At 46.6% G+C, this 16741-nt stretch overlaps 3 protein-coding genes across 8 annotated transcripts in view; 2 read left to right on the top strand and 1 right to left on the bottom strand.

Annotated features, from left to right (window-relative positions):
- CSTPP1 (centriolar satellite-associated tubulin polyglutamylase complex regulator 1) overlaps positions 1–8818 on the top strand; it is an 89410-nt gene extending 80592 nt beyond the window's left edge. The window contains exon 10 of one of the 3 annotated variants that reach the window (XR_015288236.1): positions 5205–8818. The gene's annotated coding sequence lies outside the window, so the exon portion shown is untranslated. Of the gene's footprint in view, positions 1–3577; positions 3786–5199 lie in introns of those variants that run through there. The other 2 variants (XR_015288237.1, XR_015288238.1) reach the window with 2 other exon arrangements.
- Positions 89–10467, bottom strand: ARFGAP2 (ARF GTPase activating protein 2). Of its 2 annotated transcripts, XM_086893612.1 has the most exons (17): positions 9617–9744; positions 9257–9375; positions 8271–8343; positions 7628–7759; positions 7459–7539; positions 6582–6684; positions 5891–5947; positions 5296–5340; positions 4161–4213; positions 3613–3749; positions 2934–3065; positions 2293–2421; positions 2085–2213; positions 1577–1703; positions 1369–1459; positions 1132–1250; positions 89–717 (listed from the first exon to the last, which is right to left on the bottom strand). In XM_086893612.1, exons 1-17 carry the CDS (start codon positions 9686–9688, stop codon positions 697–699), a joined length of 1620 nt encoding a protein of 539 aa, XP_086749738.1. In that variant the 5' UTR covers positions 9689–9744; the 3' UTR covers positions 89–696. The 2 variants fall into 2 exon arrangements, with proteins under 2 accessions (XP_086749738.1, XP_086749739.1); XM_086893613.1 differs by lacking the exon at positions 5296–5340 and having other exon boundaries at positions 9617–10467.
- DDB2 (damage specific DNA binding protein 2) overlaps positions 9703–16741 on the top strand; it is a 50718-nt gene continuing 43679 nt past the window's right edge. For 2 of the 3 annotated variants that reach the window (XM_086893620.1, XM_086893630.1), the window contains exon 1: positions 9703–10721. The gene's annotated coding sequence lies outside the window, so the exon portion shown is untranslated. The remainder of the gene's footprint in view (positions 10722–16741) is intronic. The other variant, XM_086893632.1, reaches the window with a different exon arrangement.

The raw sequence follows: 16741 nt of genomic DNA, 5'->3' as shown, positions 1-16741 counted from the left end.
GACAGTCCTCACTGCTGCACCTCATGGTAAAGCCAGAGGCTCAGTACTTTGATCTGATGCAAAGCTGGGCAACAAAATAAACCAGGGATCCAGTAAATTTCTTTACTTCTTTACCTGGGCCTTTTTTGCTGATGATGTAGATAGAAGCTAAAAAAATAATCTTTGATTTGATCTTTTTTTTCTCCCGCATTCATATATGCTGGTTTAGAAGACAGTAAAAAGGACTAGATCACGGTAAAAAGCAAACCCTGCGAATACAGAGGACTCCACAGCACCATGGATTGGGAAGAGTGATCAGAACAAAAAACAGTCATGTCACATGATGTTCAGGAAAATAGCATTCCCCTTTTCTCTGTCACTTGGTGTGCTAAGGTGTGGGCCAAAGGGCAGGAGCACTGATGAGGGCAGCCCAGGAGTTCCTGTCATATCTTTTACAGCAATGAGGTTAACCCTGTAAAAAGGCCTGTCTCCACTGGCTAGTAGATAGCAGTGGGTATGAGGGCACATTGAATTTTAATAGAGTGGAATCCAGAGATATTCAGAAAGCATCCTGGGCACAGCCACGTCCTGACCCCCTCCGCTTACCTTCTCCCCTACCCACCCAACCCAGACAAATAAGACAATCCTGCAGAGTTTACATCAGGCAAAGGTGGGATCAGTGCCTCTTGCTGGCTTCCCTTTGCAGTCCCTGGGTCATCAATATGAACCATAACGATCCTAAGGAGGAAACAGAGACATCTTGCTACAACACCTGTGTGCAAAATCCAGAAACAGATAACAAGAAATTGGGGGGTTTGGTATTTTATGCAGTGTGAGGTTATCTAGATACTGTACAAAGGCAGGAGGTAAAATGACCTTGATTTTTAAAATTCTACCTGGAATTTGTGGGAAAACGTGTATCTGACATAACAAGGTGTCCTGTGCAGCAGGACAGTAAGGCTGGCCAAGTAGAGTTCACTGGCCACCTGCAATTGCTTAGTACTGCAGTCAAAAGCTATACAAGACAGGTGTCTACCTGGGACTTTCCACATAATTTGAGAAGATAGTGATAATTCCAATAAAAGCCAGGGTATGGTGAAAGTCCCTGAACATGACAATAGCCTTTCTGAAGATGCCATAATGTAAACTCACCTGAAGGGAGTTCATCACCCCATTGGCCAGGACAGCCATCTTGCCAGCAACTGATTTCACCCCTTGCTTGAACTGTGCAATGTCAGCTGCAGGCAGGACATTTCCAATAGACACACCACCTACAAGAACCAGGAGGAGTTAGCCCAGAGTCCCTCAGCTCCAAAAAGCACCTTGATCCCCTCCAGTCTAGGTCTTCCAAAACTGCTCCCTTCCTCAACCCACTGAGTGCTAACTAACCTGAGTGCACACTGTCAGCCTCTCCAAACAGGTCTGCAGAGCTGATGGCACTGCTGCCCGAGAGCTGCTGCAGTCGGGATCTGGCTTCATACTGCAGCAGAAAACACAACAAAAATATTATATAGGAAGGGAACAAAGTATAACCTGAGCACACAGGAGGTGGTAAAGCCAGAGCTGTACCAGTGTAAGCACTGCAGAATGCATCTACCTCAGCATCTGCTTCCCGCCCGAAAAACATATCCGAAGAGATAGCTTTAGCCCCTGCAAACTTCTGCCGAGCTTCATTGGATTCCACCATGGAGGGCCTGTTCTCAATCTCCCGCCTGCTGGTGGGTCTGAGGAAACAAGAGGAGACATCTCAGATTAAGCTCACCAACACAGTAAAGAATCAGACTTCTGTCTCAGACCTCATCTTATCAGAGGCAAGTAAGTTACCCTTAAGTGTTAGTTACATTGTGGGTCTCCTCTCCCCACCTCAGGACAGTCAGCACTCGATGACCACAGTGTATAAACTTACAGACATGACAGGCAAAGAGATGTCCAAGGCCCTTTCACTCGAGGCCCTTTTTCTTGGGCTTGTCTGTGCTGTTCAAGTAACTTTCTGCAGCGCAAGGCTCCTACTATAACACAGTAGCATCTGTGCCACAGCTCCCACACTCATCCTTTGCCCCCTACATAAGGGGCACAAGGTACACTAGCAGTGGCAAGCACTTTACCTCTCTGAAACCGGCCGAATGCTGGAAACAGTCACCTCCGGTTCCTCCTCTTTGTCCATACCCCATGAAGAGTCCGTTTCCCATCGTGAACCAAATGCATCTTCGAATGAGAAGGGACTGTATTTGTACCTAGGTACCAAAAATAGGTAATTTACACCAGACATGAAATTCAGGAATAAGCAAAGACCACACTGAAGCTAAGTCTTACTTGGGGGGTCCAGATGTGAAGCTTCCACCATCTTCAAACAAGTCCAGTTGGGAGCGGGAAGTTTTTGCTACCAGCGGCGTCTCTTGCTCAATTACTTGCATCTCAGACATCACTGAGTGTGAAACAGAACTAGCACAACAAACAGGCAGAGTCAGGACTGATGGGTCTGACAGCATCCAGTCCCTACAACCAAGTCTGCCTCAAAACTGAATCCAGCCATCACAGGCAGGGCAGATGACACAAGTTTTGAGGGAGAGTTGTGGGATGTCAGTCCCCTTCTATGATAGAATGGTTATCATGTGATAGTTGAATGGTTATCTGTGCTCCTTCAGAAGATACTTCAACTACCTTCTTAAAGGAAGGATTCTGCAGGGGGATACTTGTCAAGCAGCACTGCTCTAGTGCTAGACACTGACAGGCCACACATATCTGGGGAAAAGCTCAAATGAGAACCAGAACCTTTGAACAGAGTCCCTATTCCTTCTGGGGCCTGAAGCATTTTCAGTCAGAGACCAGCATATAAGCACTTTTAACTCACCTCCTTATCTATTACAAGAGCAAACTACTGCCTTCAAGAAACTTTTCCAGAGCAGGGTACTTCCAAGACACCTGTCTGTCCTACACCATCCACAACCAAGTACCTTCTGGATGCCAATCCCATGCCCAGCCTCTCTGCTTGTTCACGTTTCTTCCCTTCAAGGTTCTGGAGTTTCTTCTCTTCCTTCTTCCGATCAAGCTGCAGTTCCTGGTAAGCCAGTCGCATTGAGGTGACTCTAAGGGAAAGATCCATGGTGGGTGCTAGCCCATTACCCTCCCTCACTGCCCATGTTGTAGAACAAGTGGTTAAGTAACCCCGACCACTCTTCAAAACAGCCACTTTCACAACAGCTCTGCCAAAAATCCTTGCACAGAGAAGCTATTACTTGTTTTGCCATCTCCTCCACTGGGATTCAACTCTTCTTTGGCTAACCATGATTTCCTTATTGTAAGCATCACAATGTCTGTCTTCTACCCACCCCTGCACCCAGAATGATCCATCTATTTCAGCCTTTGGCTTTTTCACTCCTGTCCAAAAGTGAACAGAAACACAAGATACAGAAGTATCTACTCCCTACACTCTTCCAGGAATGCTAATTTAAATAAAATACAGCAGTATAACTTGTGCCCTGCTGCAAGGGCCATATTGGCATATAGCTACTGCTCTTCCTCTCATGCAGTATGTTCTGTAGCCACATTTAGTGATCCCAGGATGAACAGCATTCACCTCACACTACTTCTGCCTTAGGTATGCACGGTACTCATCCCGAACAGGGCACTTACATGGACTCCTCGGCTTGTTTCCTGGACTCTACAGCCTGCTGTTCCCTCAGCTGTTCTGCTACCTGGGCTTGCCGCTCAATCTCAGTGAAGCTCTGGCTGCTGACTTTCTGGGCTCCAAGACCTTTTTTTGCACCCAGCTTGAAAAACAAAAATAAAGTCCTGTGAATTTCTCATTGTAGATTGTTCATTGTAGAAGAAAGCCTGAATCCTACTTCTTGCTGCACCATTGAGTCCTTCAGTCTCCCTGTGTAGTCACAGCCTATGGACCCAAAAGAGCTGGCAACACAGTATGGAAGAACACCTGAGTTAACCCACCAGTGGCCAACACTTAGAGATCAACCACATAAGCTTCAGACCACAACCAGTAATGATCCAGAACATAATTTTTTTGGCAATAATATACAGGCTGTTTAAGGTCTCCTTTCCCCAAAACAGATCTCTACAGCTTTGTCACACAGCTTTGTTAAGCAGAAAGCAACAATCAGGGAAAGGACAGCAGAAATGCAAGACATGCTTTACCTCCCCTCCATAAAACAGCTCGGACATACCCCTTTCTTGGCAGCTCCTGGCTTCTTCTTTCCAATGAGGGAGGATTTAAGTTCTGCAAAAGGAGGGAAGCAGCAAATAAGCAGAAGGAAATTAATTTAAGAGGCCAAAATTAGACAGCAACCCACACGAACATCCACCACAGTCCAGCTGCAGTAGCGTCCAGGGCACACCATGCAGCTTCACATCAGAAGCCTGGGTGATTTCATCCAGGCAAGAAAGATGCATGTAGAAGCTCCACAGTTGCAGGCTGGTGGATAAAGAAGCATGTGTATTTCTGGAGCAACTTATAATTGAATTAAGAATTGTGAATAACTCCTCTGAGTGTTACACAGTAGGTGTCAGGGTAGCTAGAGAAAGACTAGGTTTATCACATATACAAATTCAAGAAATTGCAGCTTCAGAGACATGTGAAGGTCAGAGCCTCACCAATGCCTTAGGGATAAAGCAGCAAGAACCCTAAAGTTGTGTTTCCATGAACATACATAAAAAAAATGGACCTTAAGTGCAGCAAGCTGTAAAAGCAACAGGTTCCCCAACACCTTGCACTTGTCACTCTTAAGGGCATGCCACTCTTGTAAAACCAGACAAGGGCCAGCCAAGCAGCAGATGTCTGGGGAAAAGTGTAAGAACAAAGCAGAGAGGGACTGCCCAAAACATTTTCCAGCTTCCTATAGTTAAGTCCAGAATCTTTAATTATCCTTGTTGGGCTTTTCTTTTGTGTGTGTGTCTCTTGACTTTCTACAGCCACATGACTGATGTTAGCCCATAAATTATTCGTGACATGTTCAATTTTATCTTTTCTAGTCTTATGATAAGTCTTTTTAAATAAGGGGATTCAAAACATTCACACTATCTGAAACTGTTTTCTGCTTGTTGTTCCTAACACTTGATTCGAGGTTTTTGGGTTTGTGTTTGGGATTTTTTATATTTCAGGAAACATTTAACAGAAATGTTAATAAGAGCTCTTTACAGATAAGACATATCTGGTTTAGATCTCAATACAACAATATAAGCCTTGTCTTGTTCTCTCTCTCTAAGCACAGGAAGCTAAAGTTAGAATTGAAGGCAGAATCTCAGGAGGGGCAAGCAGAGCTGTCACAAGCAGCCAGTGCAGGCCAGCTGTTAGCCAGTTACCTCCAGCAGGAGCAGCCCCTTGTGTTGACAGATACATGGACATGTCTGAGGAAGAGATGTAAAACATGGGGAATGAACAGACACTTGAGGACACAGGCCCTCCACCCAGAATGAACCCACTGTGGGCTAGGAGCATGCTCTCAATAAGGAAAGAAGCTCCAGCTAGATGTTCTGTGTGCAGCCAGGACAGTAATGGCAGGAAAGAATCGGATACAAATCCCTATTATTCTGAAAGCTAAAATTTCATTTGCCTCCAAAGGTTCTGTGGGGAAACAAATAAAAAAACCAGCCATGTGGCCTTGATCACCCAAGTTCTACATGTGCAAGTGCCAAGTTTTGTCCAAAGCTCAAAACCAGGAAAACATGCTTTTGAAAAGTAACAGCTTTGAACTCAATTATCCAAACGAGGAGGAAACCTCCAGGAAACTGTGACTTGATTTTGGGCTTCATTCAGGAACATCCCAAGTACTGGCTCAACAGGGAGGTAAGCTCGTTTAGACATTCTGGAAACTGGCTCACTGTTTCCACCTTCACTGAGCTTACTACTGAGCAGTGGGTGCAAGAACAAGACTGATCTGAGAGTGAAGAGTCTTACCTAGAGGAGCTTTAGGAGATGTGCTCAGCAAGTCAATAGATGGACCTTGGCTGGGATCTGTGGGCACAAAACCAGAAGAGAATATTAAGCAGATTGATTCTCAACCCTTTTCTTTCCAGTATGTTCACAGTTTCTCTACATCTCTCCTCTGCCCCCACAAATAAATCCAGTTGCAGCTTGAAATACGCAATTTCCCAAGCAAAACAACTTTACATCTCCACAGAGTAAATTATTCCTTCTGCAGTGTTCTTAACACAGTAAAAGAAAGCAAACACTCTGCAGAGAAATATACAAAGCTGATTTCAAATTACAGCTATGCCCCCAGGTTCTTGGTTTCCTTATCCCCTCACCCTAGAAAGTTTTCTGTCCTATGTCATTTTCAGACCCACCAAGTTCAAGGGGTAGAGAAGAGTGTTTAGACAAATAATAATGTCTGAAAGGAGGCAAATGGGGCAGCTAATCCTCAAAACAGTTGTGTGTGCATTTCAGGAAAAGTGAAGAACTGAGCCAAAACGGAGGTTTTTTAAGAAGTCTCCACTAATTTAACTAAACAGGATAAGAGTGCATAGAACTTCCCCTCCTTCAGGCCTGAACCAAAGGCTAAGTTCAGCCCTTCCAACGGTGGTACAGAACTGTATTATCCCAGAAATGAAGGCAGATTCTTGGAAAAATTACTCAGTAAAGAACTCACTCGAAACTTCGCTGCCTTCTGATGACTTTTCCACTTTTTCCACCTCTGAAGAAGACTGTGCAGGATTCTGGCTGGCATCTGCTACATCCCAGGTACTGGAAGACTGCAAGGAGAGACTCATTCCAGCTTTTTGCAGAAGATGAATGAACCAAATAATCCTGAATTTAATACAGGTTTAGTGACCTGTATTCAATTTTAAGCCAAAAGAAACTTATTCCAAACTTCAGACTATGCCTTCCCTGAATATAATGTGTGGATTCCCTTAGTAGGGACAAAAATTTAAAAAAGAAAAGGAAGCTAAGCTGAATGTAAGGCCAGGAGGAATGACAGAATCATTTGACAAGCTGGCTAATGTGAGCACTTCCCAGGTTAAAGGAAATGAGTTTCAATCTGGGAGAAAGTTTAAATGAGTTTTCCTGAGAAAAATTAATCTCCACTTCCACTGTCTCTATTTGCCATATATCTAATTCATACATTAGCTGACAAAGTCTGCCTGGCATGGTGCAGTTGCCCAAATCCACTTTATCAGGGTCTATGTTCTGAAAAGTTTCTTCTTAACCAGAAGTTCAAAGTAATAGGTAGACCTTGCTTTAACAGTAGAAAGAAACTAAGTATTAACACAATACACAAAGCATCTTCCAGAGCATAGGTGGTAGCTTTGAGTACTTCTTGAAGCGAAAGATGGTCTCAAAAACAAAGGACATGGATATTACAGGGACTGTTCAGATCTGTGACTATGTCCCAGGCAGATGACTGCACATTATACTGAGTAATTATACAATTTAGAGTCCTTCCAAGCTAAGTGGGACTGCTCCTGGCTGAACAGCTGGCTATTGGAGAGCCATTAAGGCTGCCTGGTTTAGGTAATTCTTCTCACCTGTGTGTGCTCCATGAAGAAATCAGCATCACTCTTGTCAGGGGAGTGCCCAGGGGCTCCACTCAGTCCATCTATAAGCAACTAAAGAGAGGAGAGGCAAAAAAGAAGGTATCCTACAAGATTGAGCACCCAGCATACCCATGTAGCACTCCTGAGCTCTCAGACTTACATCAGTGCCATACTTGGCCATGGCAGCGCTTGCCAGCTGCCGGATCTTCTCCCTGTACATCTGGGCAGCTCGACTGTTATATTTAGCATTGGCATCTGTGGTGGTACAGCCATGCTGCCGGAAGAAAGCAGTCTGAAAAGAGAGGAATATTTAGTCTCCTGACTGGGAGATCATACTCAAGCAAGCACTAGGCAAACTCAACAGAAAAACAAAACTTCCCATAGACAGAGGATGAAAAACTGAGAACACAGCATGAACCAACCATTCCTTGATCAGCTTTCTACACGAAGTCTCACTCCAGGGGCCTATGAAAATCATCCATCTTCTCTACAGAGGGATGATTCTGAGTCACAATGCTGAGCATTAGCTTTCAAATTGATCAGTGTTATTAAATCCTATCATTTAAGAAGGCTATACCTCTCATTTAAATGACGTGCAAAAAAATGAGAGATCTGCACGTCAGAAAACAACGCATGCAAAAATCACAGTCTGACTTCCAAGCACACTTGACAAATGCCCCCCTTCATAACACATTTCAGATGAGACTGGTACCAAGAAAGCCACAGAAAGGAAAGGGACAAGAAGCAGAGAATGTGGATTAGCAAGAGGGAAAGCAAGCAAAATGCCTACAGAGGATCCTCACCGCGTTGGCATTACTGCCCACTTGCATACACCTCAGCTGGAACCAGTTCCAGTTAGAATCCAACTCTGTGGACCTGTGTGAGTGAGAACCAATTATTTCTATTAATAAAGACCAGGCAAACCAAATGCAAAACCAAGCTCTGGCCTAAAATGGTCAGATATCCCACTACTATTCCAAAGTGTAAGAGGCGAGGGTGAAAAGAACATCTTGGGAATTTCTTTGCTCCTGTAAAAAAAATAATTTTAACTTTTAAAGTAAGGAAGGAGACCAGCTTTTACCCAAATTTTGAGGCTCTCTCCCTTGTACTGCTTGTTTTAGAGGGCACAGCTTGAGCTAGGAAAGCACAGCCAAGAACTTCCATTCTACATGTGATCTCACCGCAACACGAGAGACTCATAGTCAGCCCATCCCACAGGTTGGGCCAAAACACGTGACAGAGCAACTGAGAATACATCCAAGTAAAGCTAGGGGGGACACAGAGTGTCTCATACCACTTACTCAACTTCTCTCCTAATAAATAAAGGTCACAGTTCTGTTAACTTAAAATGCTAATTTTTACAAGTACTGAAAACAAGAACTAGGCTGAAAAGCCAACACCATCATCCCCATTAGGTTAATAGCAAAAAGATTAAACAATATTCCTCTTTTTGCCTTGCTCAGCATTATGAAAATGTATATACACCACACTGCTGCCTTACTGGCAAGATTCACACACCACACTCGCGTCTCTGCTCCTACAATGCCAAGTCCAGACAGCGTTTCTGCAAGGTTAGCGAAAGCAACATGTCGACGTTCCACCTAAGGTGCTTTGGAAACTCCATTTTGGAACTAGAAATGCTGAAAACCTCCAGCGAGCAAGCCACATAAACCCCGAGGTGATCGCTCCGTGATAAGGCTTCTCTCCCAGTCCCTGCGTGCTCCCACCCCAAGGCGGGCTGGCTGCTCCAGGCCTGCCGGCGGTGCCGCGGGCCGCGCTCCCCACGCACCTGATGAAGCTGAGGTGCACGCCCAGGGACCTGTGGACGCCGGAGCAGTCGATGCACAGAAAGACCCCGTAGGTGATACTGGCCCAGCTCGGGTTCTTGGCGCCGCAGTCGAAGCACGACTAAAGCGAAGGCAGAGGGACAGCCAGGTTGAAGCGACGGCTCTGCCGCTCCGCGACCCCCGCCTCAGCTCGGCGGCCCGGCCGCTCTGCCCAGGCGCTCCCCAAGGGCCCCTGCCCGGCCGCCCCAACAGCCGCCGCAGCGCGGCCCGGAGCCCACCGGGGCCCGGCAGGAGCGCAAGCCGCGGCCGCAGGGCAAAAGCCGGCACGGACAGTTCGGCGGACCCCGACCGCTCCCCCCTACCTTGTTGGCCGGCGCTGCCCGAAGCCTCTTGAAGAGGGTCTGGATCTCCGTCTTGCTCGGCTCCGCCGCCATGATCTCTCCTTCCCAGACACCCCCGCGGGGACGGCAGCCGGCCGGGCCCAATCGGCGCCACGGCCGCGGTAGAGGCCCGTGGGCCGGCCCCCAGCCGCGTCCCTGGGTCTGAACGGCGAGCAGGGAGCAAGGTCCCGCTTTCCCTCCGGTGCCGGGATGTGGGGCAGCGTTAGCTCCAGGTCATCCCAGCCGCTGCGCCGGCTGCCGGCCCGACGCCTCGCGGGGGTCACGGCATCGCCTTACGCACACGGGACGTTGCACGCCCCGAGACCGCCGTGAGCCCGGAGCGTTTAGGGCAGGCCCACAGCTCCCTGCTCAGCGCTGCTGCGGAGCCCTGCGGGCTGTGCCCCTCCTTTTGGGGCCGCTGCGGGCCCGCACCGAGAGAAGGGCGCTTTAGAATAGCAGTGGGGCAGTGCCTGCCGTGGGTCATCTGCTACCGGGGGAAAAGCTCAGGGCAACGTTTACAGGCATCACCTGCTCCAGCAGCCGACCTTAGGGCACCGGGCTTGGTACACTGGCACAAACGAACGGTGATTTGGAAGTGATTTACAGAACCACAGAATGTCCTGAGTTGGAATGCACTCACACAGATCATTGAGTGACTCCTGACTCTGCATAGGATATCCCTAAGAGTCACACCATGTGCCTAAGAGCACTGTCCATAAGCTTCTTGAACTCTGTCAGGCTTGGTGCTGTGACCGCTTCCCTGGGGAGCCTGTTCCAGTGCCCAGTCACCCTCTGCGTGATGAACTCTTTTCTAATAGCCCACCCAAATCTCTGCCTAGAGTCCTGACACTGGTCATTAAAGAGAATGGCCCTGCCCCTATGCTTCCCCTCGTGATGATACTGAAGACCACGATGAGGAATGAGTTTCCTCCAGGCTGAAAGACCGAGTGACTTCATCCACGCCTGGTATGGCTTCCCCTTCAGACTCTTCTCCATCTTCACAGCCCTGATTTAATCAGGGGGGGACCTCTCAAGAGGCTAGTACTTGACTATGCAGTAATCAAGGCATCATGAGGCAGCAATCAAGGTAGGGAAGTTGTTACTTCAGAGCAAAGATAATGTCAGGGCCTTTAACTGCTGTATTACCTGCCTAGAAGCAGTAGAGTATTGGCTAGAAAGGCACTGAGTTATAAAGCAAGAAAAATAGGAAAAAATATGGCTGTGCTGTGAACTAAAAGTCAATGGCATATAATCCATTTCATTCTTTAGTGAGAAAAAAAAATAAGTGACTGCAGAGCAATGAGAGGTTCAGGGGGATGAGAACAACAAGAAAAGTTAATCAGTAGCTTGGTATTACAGAGATGGAATGCATTGGTATTTCCTTACCTCTGAAAAGAGATTGCTCTGCAGCAGTACCTTGTCACTAAAAGAAACTCTTAAATGTACTAATATCTGGACAAGACAACTTTCAGTTTAAATTTAAAGGCTTTCTTCACTCATTTCCAGACAATCCACAGATGTTAAGATAGACAATAGAATTCCTTGCAGTGGGAACTTAGGACCCGTGGTCTTCAGAAGATACATAAAGTAATGGGACATAGAGATGCAATCAGGAGCAACAGAGTTGTTGAGGGAAAAAATAGCCCTGCAGAAAAACCCTTGCAGGTTTAGCAGGGTCTTGTGTTCTGGGAATCAGCAAAGCTCTAACTATGATTACAGTGAGATCTGATATGGTAGGCACATGCAGTAAGATGAGAGGCTTCTGGCTGGCACATCTGATTGAAACTGCTCTGAGATGAGTTTCTGAGCTGGGTAGTGAAGCCTGATCTAACCTGACAGAGCTCACTCTTGGCAGCACTTTTGTCTTAAGTATTCTCCAGTTTCTGTTGCTTTAATTCTACTACCTTTATGGTACCTATATGCCATTTCTGGGATTACACACACATGTGCTGGGGAGGCAATGCAGGTAAAAGTAACTGATAGCATTTTCCTCAGAGTTATTTTTAAACAAGTTGAGTTCCCTGATGCCATTCATGGTGCAGCTGTCCTGGCAGTCATACCAGGAGAGCTGATGTCAGGGTGCAGTAAGGGCTGGCTGCACACTAGGACAAGGAGAGCTGTGAGGGGCTGTTCCTGAGGCCAGAAACCAGAGCCATCATCGGGCATGGCCCATTCCCACAGTACCTGGCCACTGAGAGCCCAGCAGGCCTGGCATAGCATCTGGATTAGACCAGAACTGAGATAGCTGGACAAGCTCATGGTGATGAGTTGTTCGCAGCAAACTGAGTCAGGATCAGGCCCAGTGATTGCCAGGTGTGTCTGTGGTGATAAGGCAAGGCAAGCCTGAGGTCAGGCTGATAAACCATCCTACAGGTTAAGATCAACAAAGCACAGACAGAGACTACTACTCCTCCAACGTAGCTCAGGCAGGACCTGAGAACTCTGGGCTGAGCTTAAATGCAAACACATCCACCCTAAACCCCATGGGGGCAGGGGCTTTGGGTAGAGCCATAGGTGAGGCTGCTCTGGACAATGAAGGCCTGTTAGTGCATTCAGGGCCCTGACAGGTGAAGCTACAGCAGGGCAGGAGAGAGAGTCTCTGGTGTTGGGTTGTGTAAGCTGTATCTTGTGTAGAGGAGGGAGTTCAGATGATGAGGGTGCATTGGGAGTATTCGTGTTCATGTTGGCTGGAGCTGCCTCAACCTGAGTTGCTTGTTCCTGCCCTGTCATCATCAGATGTGTAGTGCTGCTCCCCTTCTCTTCTTGTTTCTTTTGTTTGGGAATGGGATGGGCATCAGTCAGCAGGCAGTGAGCAATTGTATTGAGCATCACTTTTTTCTTGGGTTTAATTCCTTTATTATTATTATTATTATTATTATTATTATTATTATTATTATTGTTATTGTTATTGTTGTTATTATTATTATTATTACTATATTTTTCTTTATTTCAGTTATTAAACTGTTCTTGTCTCCACCCACCAATTGTACCTTTTTTCAATTCTCTTCCCCATTCCAGTGGGTGCTATGGGGTGGGTGGAGTGAGCTGTGTGATGCTTGGATGCTGGGTTAAGTCATGACAGAGAGAAATGGCATGTGCTCAGGAGCCAAGGCAGCCTCAGAGGCCAGTAGGTCAGTGTCACACTTTGTCTCTGCCCATCTGTGCTAGGAGACATGGGGAGATACAGTGCAAGCTCCTCTCCTCCATGTAGGAAGCATGGTTTCTGTTCACTGCATTGTGTTCTCAGAATGCTTGCTACAGCAGGGTTACTTCAGCTTCTGTACCTCAGCAGGGTCTCTTGCAGGCCTTCAAATCCATGCTGGTTGCTCCAGATCCTGGCAAGGCTGCTGATCCTGTCCATCAGTTTTCCATAAAAGCAGCAGGGAGAGCATGCTGCTGGTCTGAGAAATAATCAGCTTCTTTTTGTTGCCTTTGTTATTACAGGAAAGACCTCCTGCTGCTGACTGTTCCCAGTGAATGAGTGCTGTCACAACACTGTTTTTGCTATTTCCTGCATCTGTTTCTTTTGCATCTCATGTGCTTTAGTGCTTTAGTGCTGAATTTCTGAGCTCCAAGCTGGCAGCCTACTCTTTGGCTCTCAGCTTCCCTATCCATCTACATCCCATCTGACATCTACCTCTTTCTTCCTGACTGCTGTGGCACCAGACCCTGAGCCTGATGTAGCCTTCTAATCAGAGATCACCTTGCTGTTATCCACTTCTGTCAATAAAAGATAGTTCCCAACAGTATCCAAGAGAGCAAAGGAAAGCAAAGGATGATGACCAGGCATGATGTTGGAATCTGCCATACCACCAGGGACACATTTTCAGTACAGAAGTCTGGTTATCTGAGGGCATGAGGTTACTGTGGAAGAGCAAGAGAGATTCAGGAGGGAAGTGCTGTGATGGGGTTAAAATATGCCTTGCACTTTCAGGCCTGAGCCAAAGGTAAGAGGAAGTGCTTCTCTATGTGTCTGTCCAAAAGCAGGGTGGTAGAGGGAAAAAGGGACCTTGTCCTTTTCTCACTACCCAGCAAAGAACATGGGTGATAGGACTGTGCAGTAGAGAGATGAGGTGGCTGAGTCTTCCTCTCCTATTCAGACCCATTGCCCTCTCACACTTTTGCTGAAAGAGAAGTTTTGGGGAAGGGGTTGGCAAATTCAATAAACTACCCTGTCACCTTCAAAGGAGTGGTGACCTGGTTCAGGGACGGCACGGTGACCAATCCCAGGTCACTTGGTCCATCTGCACGCTAACACCAATGTGGTAGACGGTGAAATGGCGTTTATTGGTGAAGAATTTGACACTTTATAACCTAGGTTCACAGTGTCACTCCCATCTGCTTTCATCACAGCTAGGTGCTATTGGCTAATTATGGGAGTAATTACCATAAACTATTGAGGAGGGGAGTGATTCTATCTTTCTGTACATCGCAATATCTTCTGACCACCGGACCTTAGCTGCCCACATTACCCAAAAAGTAACAGGGAGATAGAGTTTCCCATGGATCATAATGCTGAGTGATGGGGTACCAAAAATCTACAATGATGCCTTGGGCAAAGAAGCAATTCTTAACACAACTTTTTAAAATTTTTTTTGTCCTTCTCTCTTACTAAGCAGTTCACAGACACTAACTAATCCATGTGATTTCCCTTGGGGATAGACAGTAACTCTGGGAGAAAGTTCTGCTCAATATTGCAGGGCAGCCTGGCTATTTTCAGTAGTGGAAGGAGCAAACACAGCCATGAATGGAGGAGAGGAAAATCGAATAGAAAGCATTCTCCTCCTCACTACAACAAGAGACGTGTTCTCAGCAAGTGCGCTCCTTCCCAGCTGAAAGGGACAGTGTGTAAGAAGATGCTCCTAATTTTCTATCATCAGAGATCATATGGAAAATTTTCCTTGGGTTAGGTTAGGTTTCTGTCAAGTCAGCAAACTGCCCTGCCATGTATTCACTTGGATTGATGCAAGGGAAGCAGCTGGCTGAGGGTTGTGGCTGACCAGGCTGCCAGTGTGCTGGACTGAGTGTAATCAGTAGCTGCCTCCCTAGGAAAAAGTACAGCAGCAAGGCAGGCAGTCATGTCACTCACTGGCTCCACACAATTCTACCAGCAAGATCTAAGATAAGGAGCTAATATAGTAAGTGTAGAGTGAATAAAGTTTACAACTTACACAATTTTACTGCAGTCTTGCAAATGTTGTGGTTTGGAGAAAAGCCAGCAAAGGTTGAAGGAACACATAATTTAAGGAACACCACAGATGGGTAACTTGAGAGATATAGAGGAGTGTAGTTATGGATGGCTTGCTGTGATTTGGGGTTGTGTTGCAGCCAAAAGGCTGGTCCTGCTGCACGTGCTGTCCCTTGCACCCACTCTGGGAAGTGGTAGCTGTGGGCTGTCTTGTCCTGAGCCCTGCTCAAACAGTGATTGTCATTGCATTGCTGAGCTGATCTCCTGCTTGTGCAAGTGCTGAGTAAGTAAGGCAAAGGCTAGGAAGTCTTGAAAGGGAGAAAGAGAGGACTGTCCCTTTCAGCTGTGCCAAACAGTGTTGCTGGGCTGCCAGGCAAAACTGCTGTGGTTTGATGGAAAGGGTGACAGGAATGTAGGGCCAGGGCAGAAGCATGCTGCTCCTGTAGTTGTTACACAACTGTGTGTATATACATGTGTATCTTGAGGCTTTTCTTTTGTTATTCCATTTCCAATGTTACAATTAAAAGTTGATTTGTAAATGTCTGGTAATACCACCTCTGGCCTGGCAGGTGCTTTGGACTTGGGAAACTTTAGACATACCTCAAAGTAGAGGTATGCTGGCTGTTGTGGCCTGGGTTTTCCTGGATCTGAGGACTAGTTTTAGATCTTGCTGTGGTGGTCTGTTTGGAAACGTTACAGGTGTCCCTGCTGGAAGCAGGCTGTTTGGCAGGGGACAGTCACTCAAGTGATGGAAGACATACACATCATGCCACATGGAAGCAAGGTGAAAAACTAAGAAATGAGCAGACCCTGAGCTCCCTTCTTTCAAGGGCAGTTGACAGCACAGGCACTAACTTGCCTGAGGTCAGAACCAGCAGGGCTGTCCACCCATAAGACATGACTCTTCCAGATTCTCCAGTAGATATGTAATCTCTCTTCCCTGCAGATCACCCCTCTCAGGAGTTTTCTAAATAAACGGAATCCCTCTAGTACAGGGACTAATTGTCTGCAGCCTGTACAAGCATGGGGAGTGTGCCTTAAGCAGAAGACAGTGACCCATGAAAGAAAGGCAGGCAGAGCTGACCATAAGACAAGGTCATAAGCAAGGCAAAATGAGAAAGCTCTTTTGAAAACAAAGAATTTTCAGAGTGGAATCACCACTGTCAAAGAGGTCACTATGAAGGATTTGTGTGCACGGGGGTTAGGTAGCAGTGCTTTGGCTCCATACTTGGCTGGAATGTGTAGAGGAGATGCAGAGCCACTGGTGAAACATCCATAGAATTATGGATAGAGCATTCCTTAGGAACTGTGTGGCACCTGTGAGGGAAGCCCTGAAGAGAATTTGAGAGAAACAGCCTGGGGACAGTGACTGTTTTATTGTCAGCCTCCTGCTGGAAGCAGGAACAATAGACTCAGGAAGGAGGCAATGAAATCAAAGGGTGAGAGTGGAGGACCTGGAAGAAGACTTACAGTTGCTTGGACAGAAAGGAAATGCAGGGAGGAAGGGACCACAGGATGTGTAACTAGAAGGACCCAGTGAAAGTGCTGAAAACTGAAAAGGAGAGCTTAGGGACCCCCACACTAAGACAGAAGAAGTGCTGAGCACCACTACACTGCCTGTTGAGGTGTCTTAAACTGCAGCTATAGTTGCCTTAAGCTGAGAGACTGACAAGCCAGAAACCTCTGCAGGCAGGGTTACTGAATGATGAAAAACAGGACATGGCCAGAAAATGGATGTGCTAAAGCAGCTGAGGGTGTTTGGCCTGAAATTTAGTTTGGAAAAGTTCACTGGAGCCATGTTGCTTAGTCAAGATGTTCTAAAGGTAAAGCCAGATTCTTCCAGTTACAGAAGACCCTAACCCTTCCCCTGTCTTTCAGCAAGGATTTGTTCATCTCATATTAATCCTCTTTGATCTGCT

This window comes from Cyanistes caeruleus, chromosome 6, assembly GCF_971803275.1.
Source record: "Cyanistes caeruleus chromosome 6, bCyaCae1.hap1.1, whole genome shotgun sequence".
NCBI classification, from domain to species: domain Eukaryota; kingdom Metazoa; phylum Chordata; class Aves; order Passeriformes; family Paridae; genus Cyanistes; species Cyanistes caeruleus.
The sequence above is the reverse complement of the archived record's forward strand: the minus strand, read 5'-3'. Positions and strand labels throughout refer to the sequence as shown.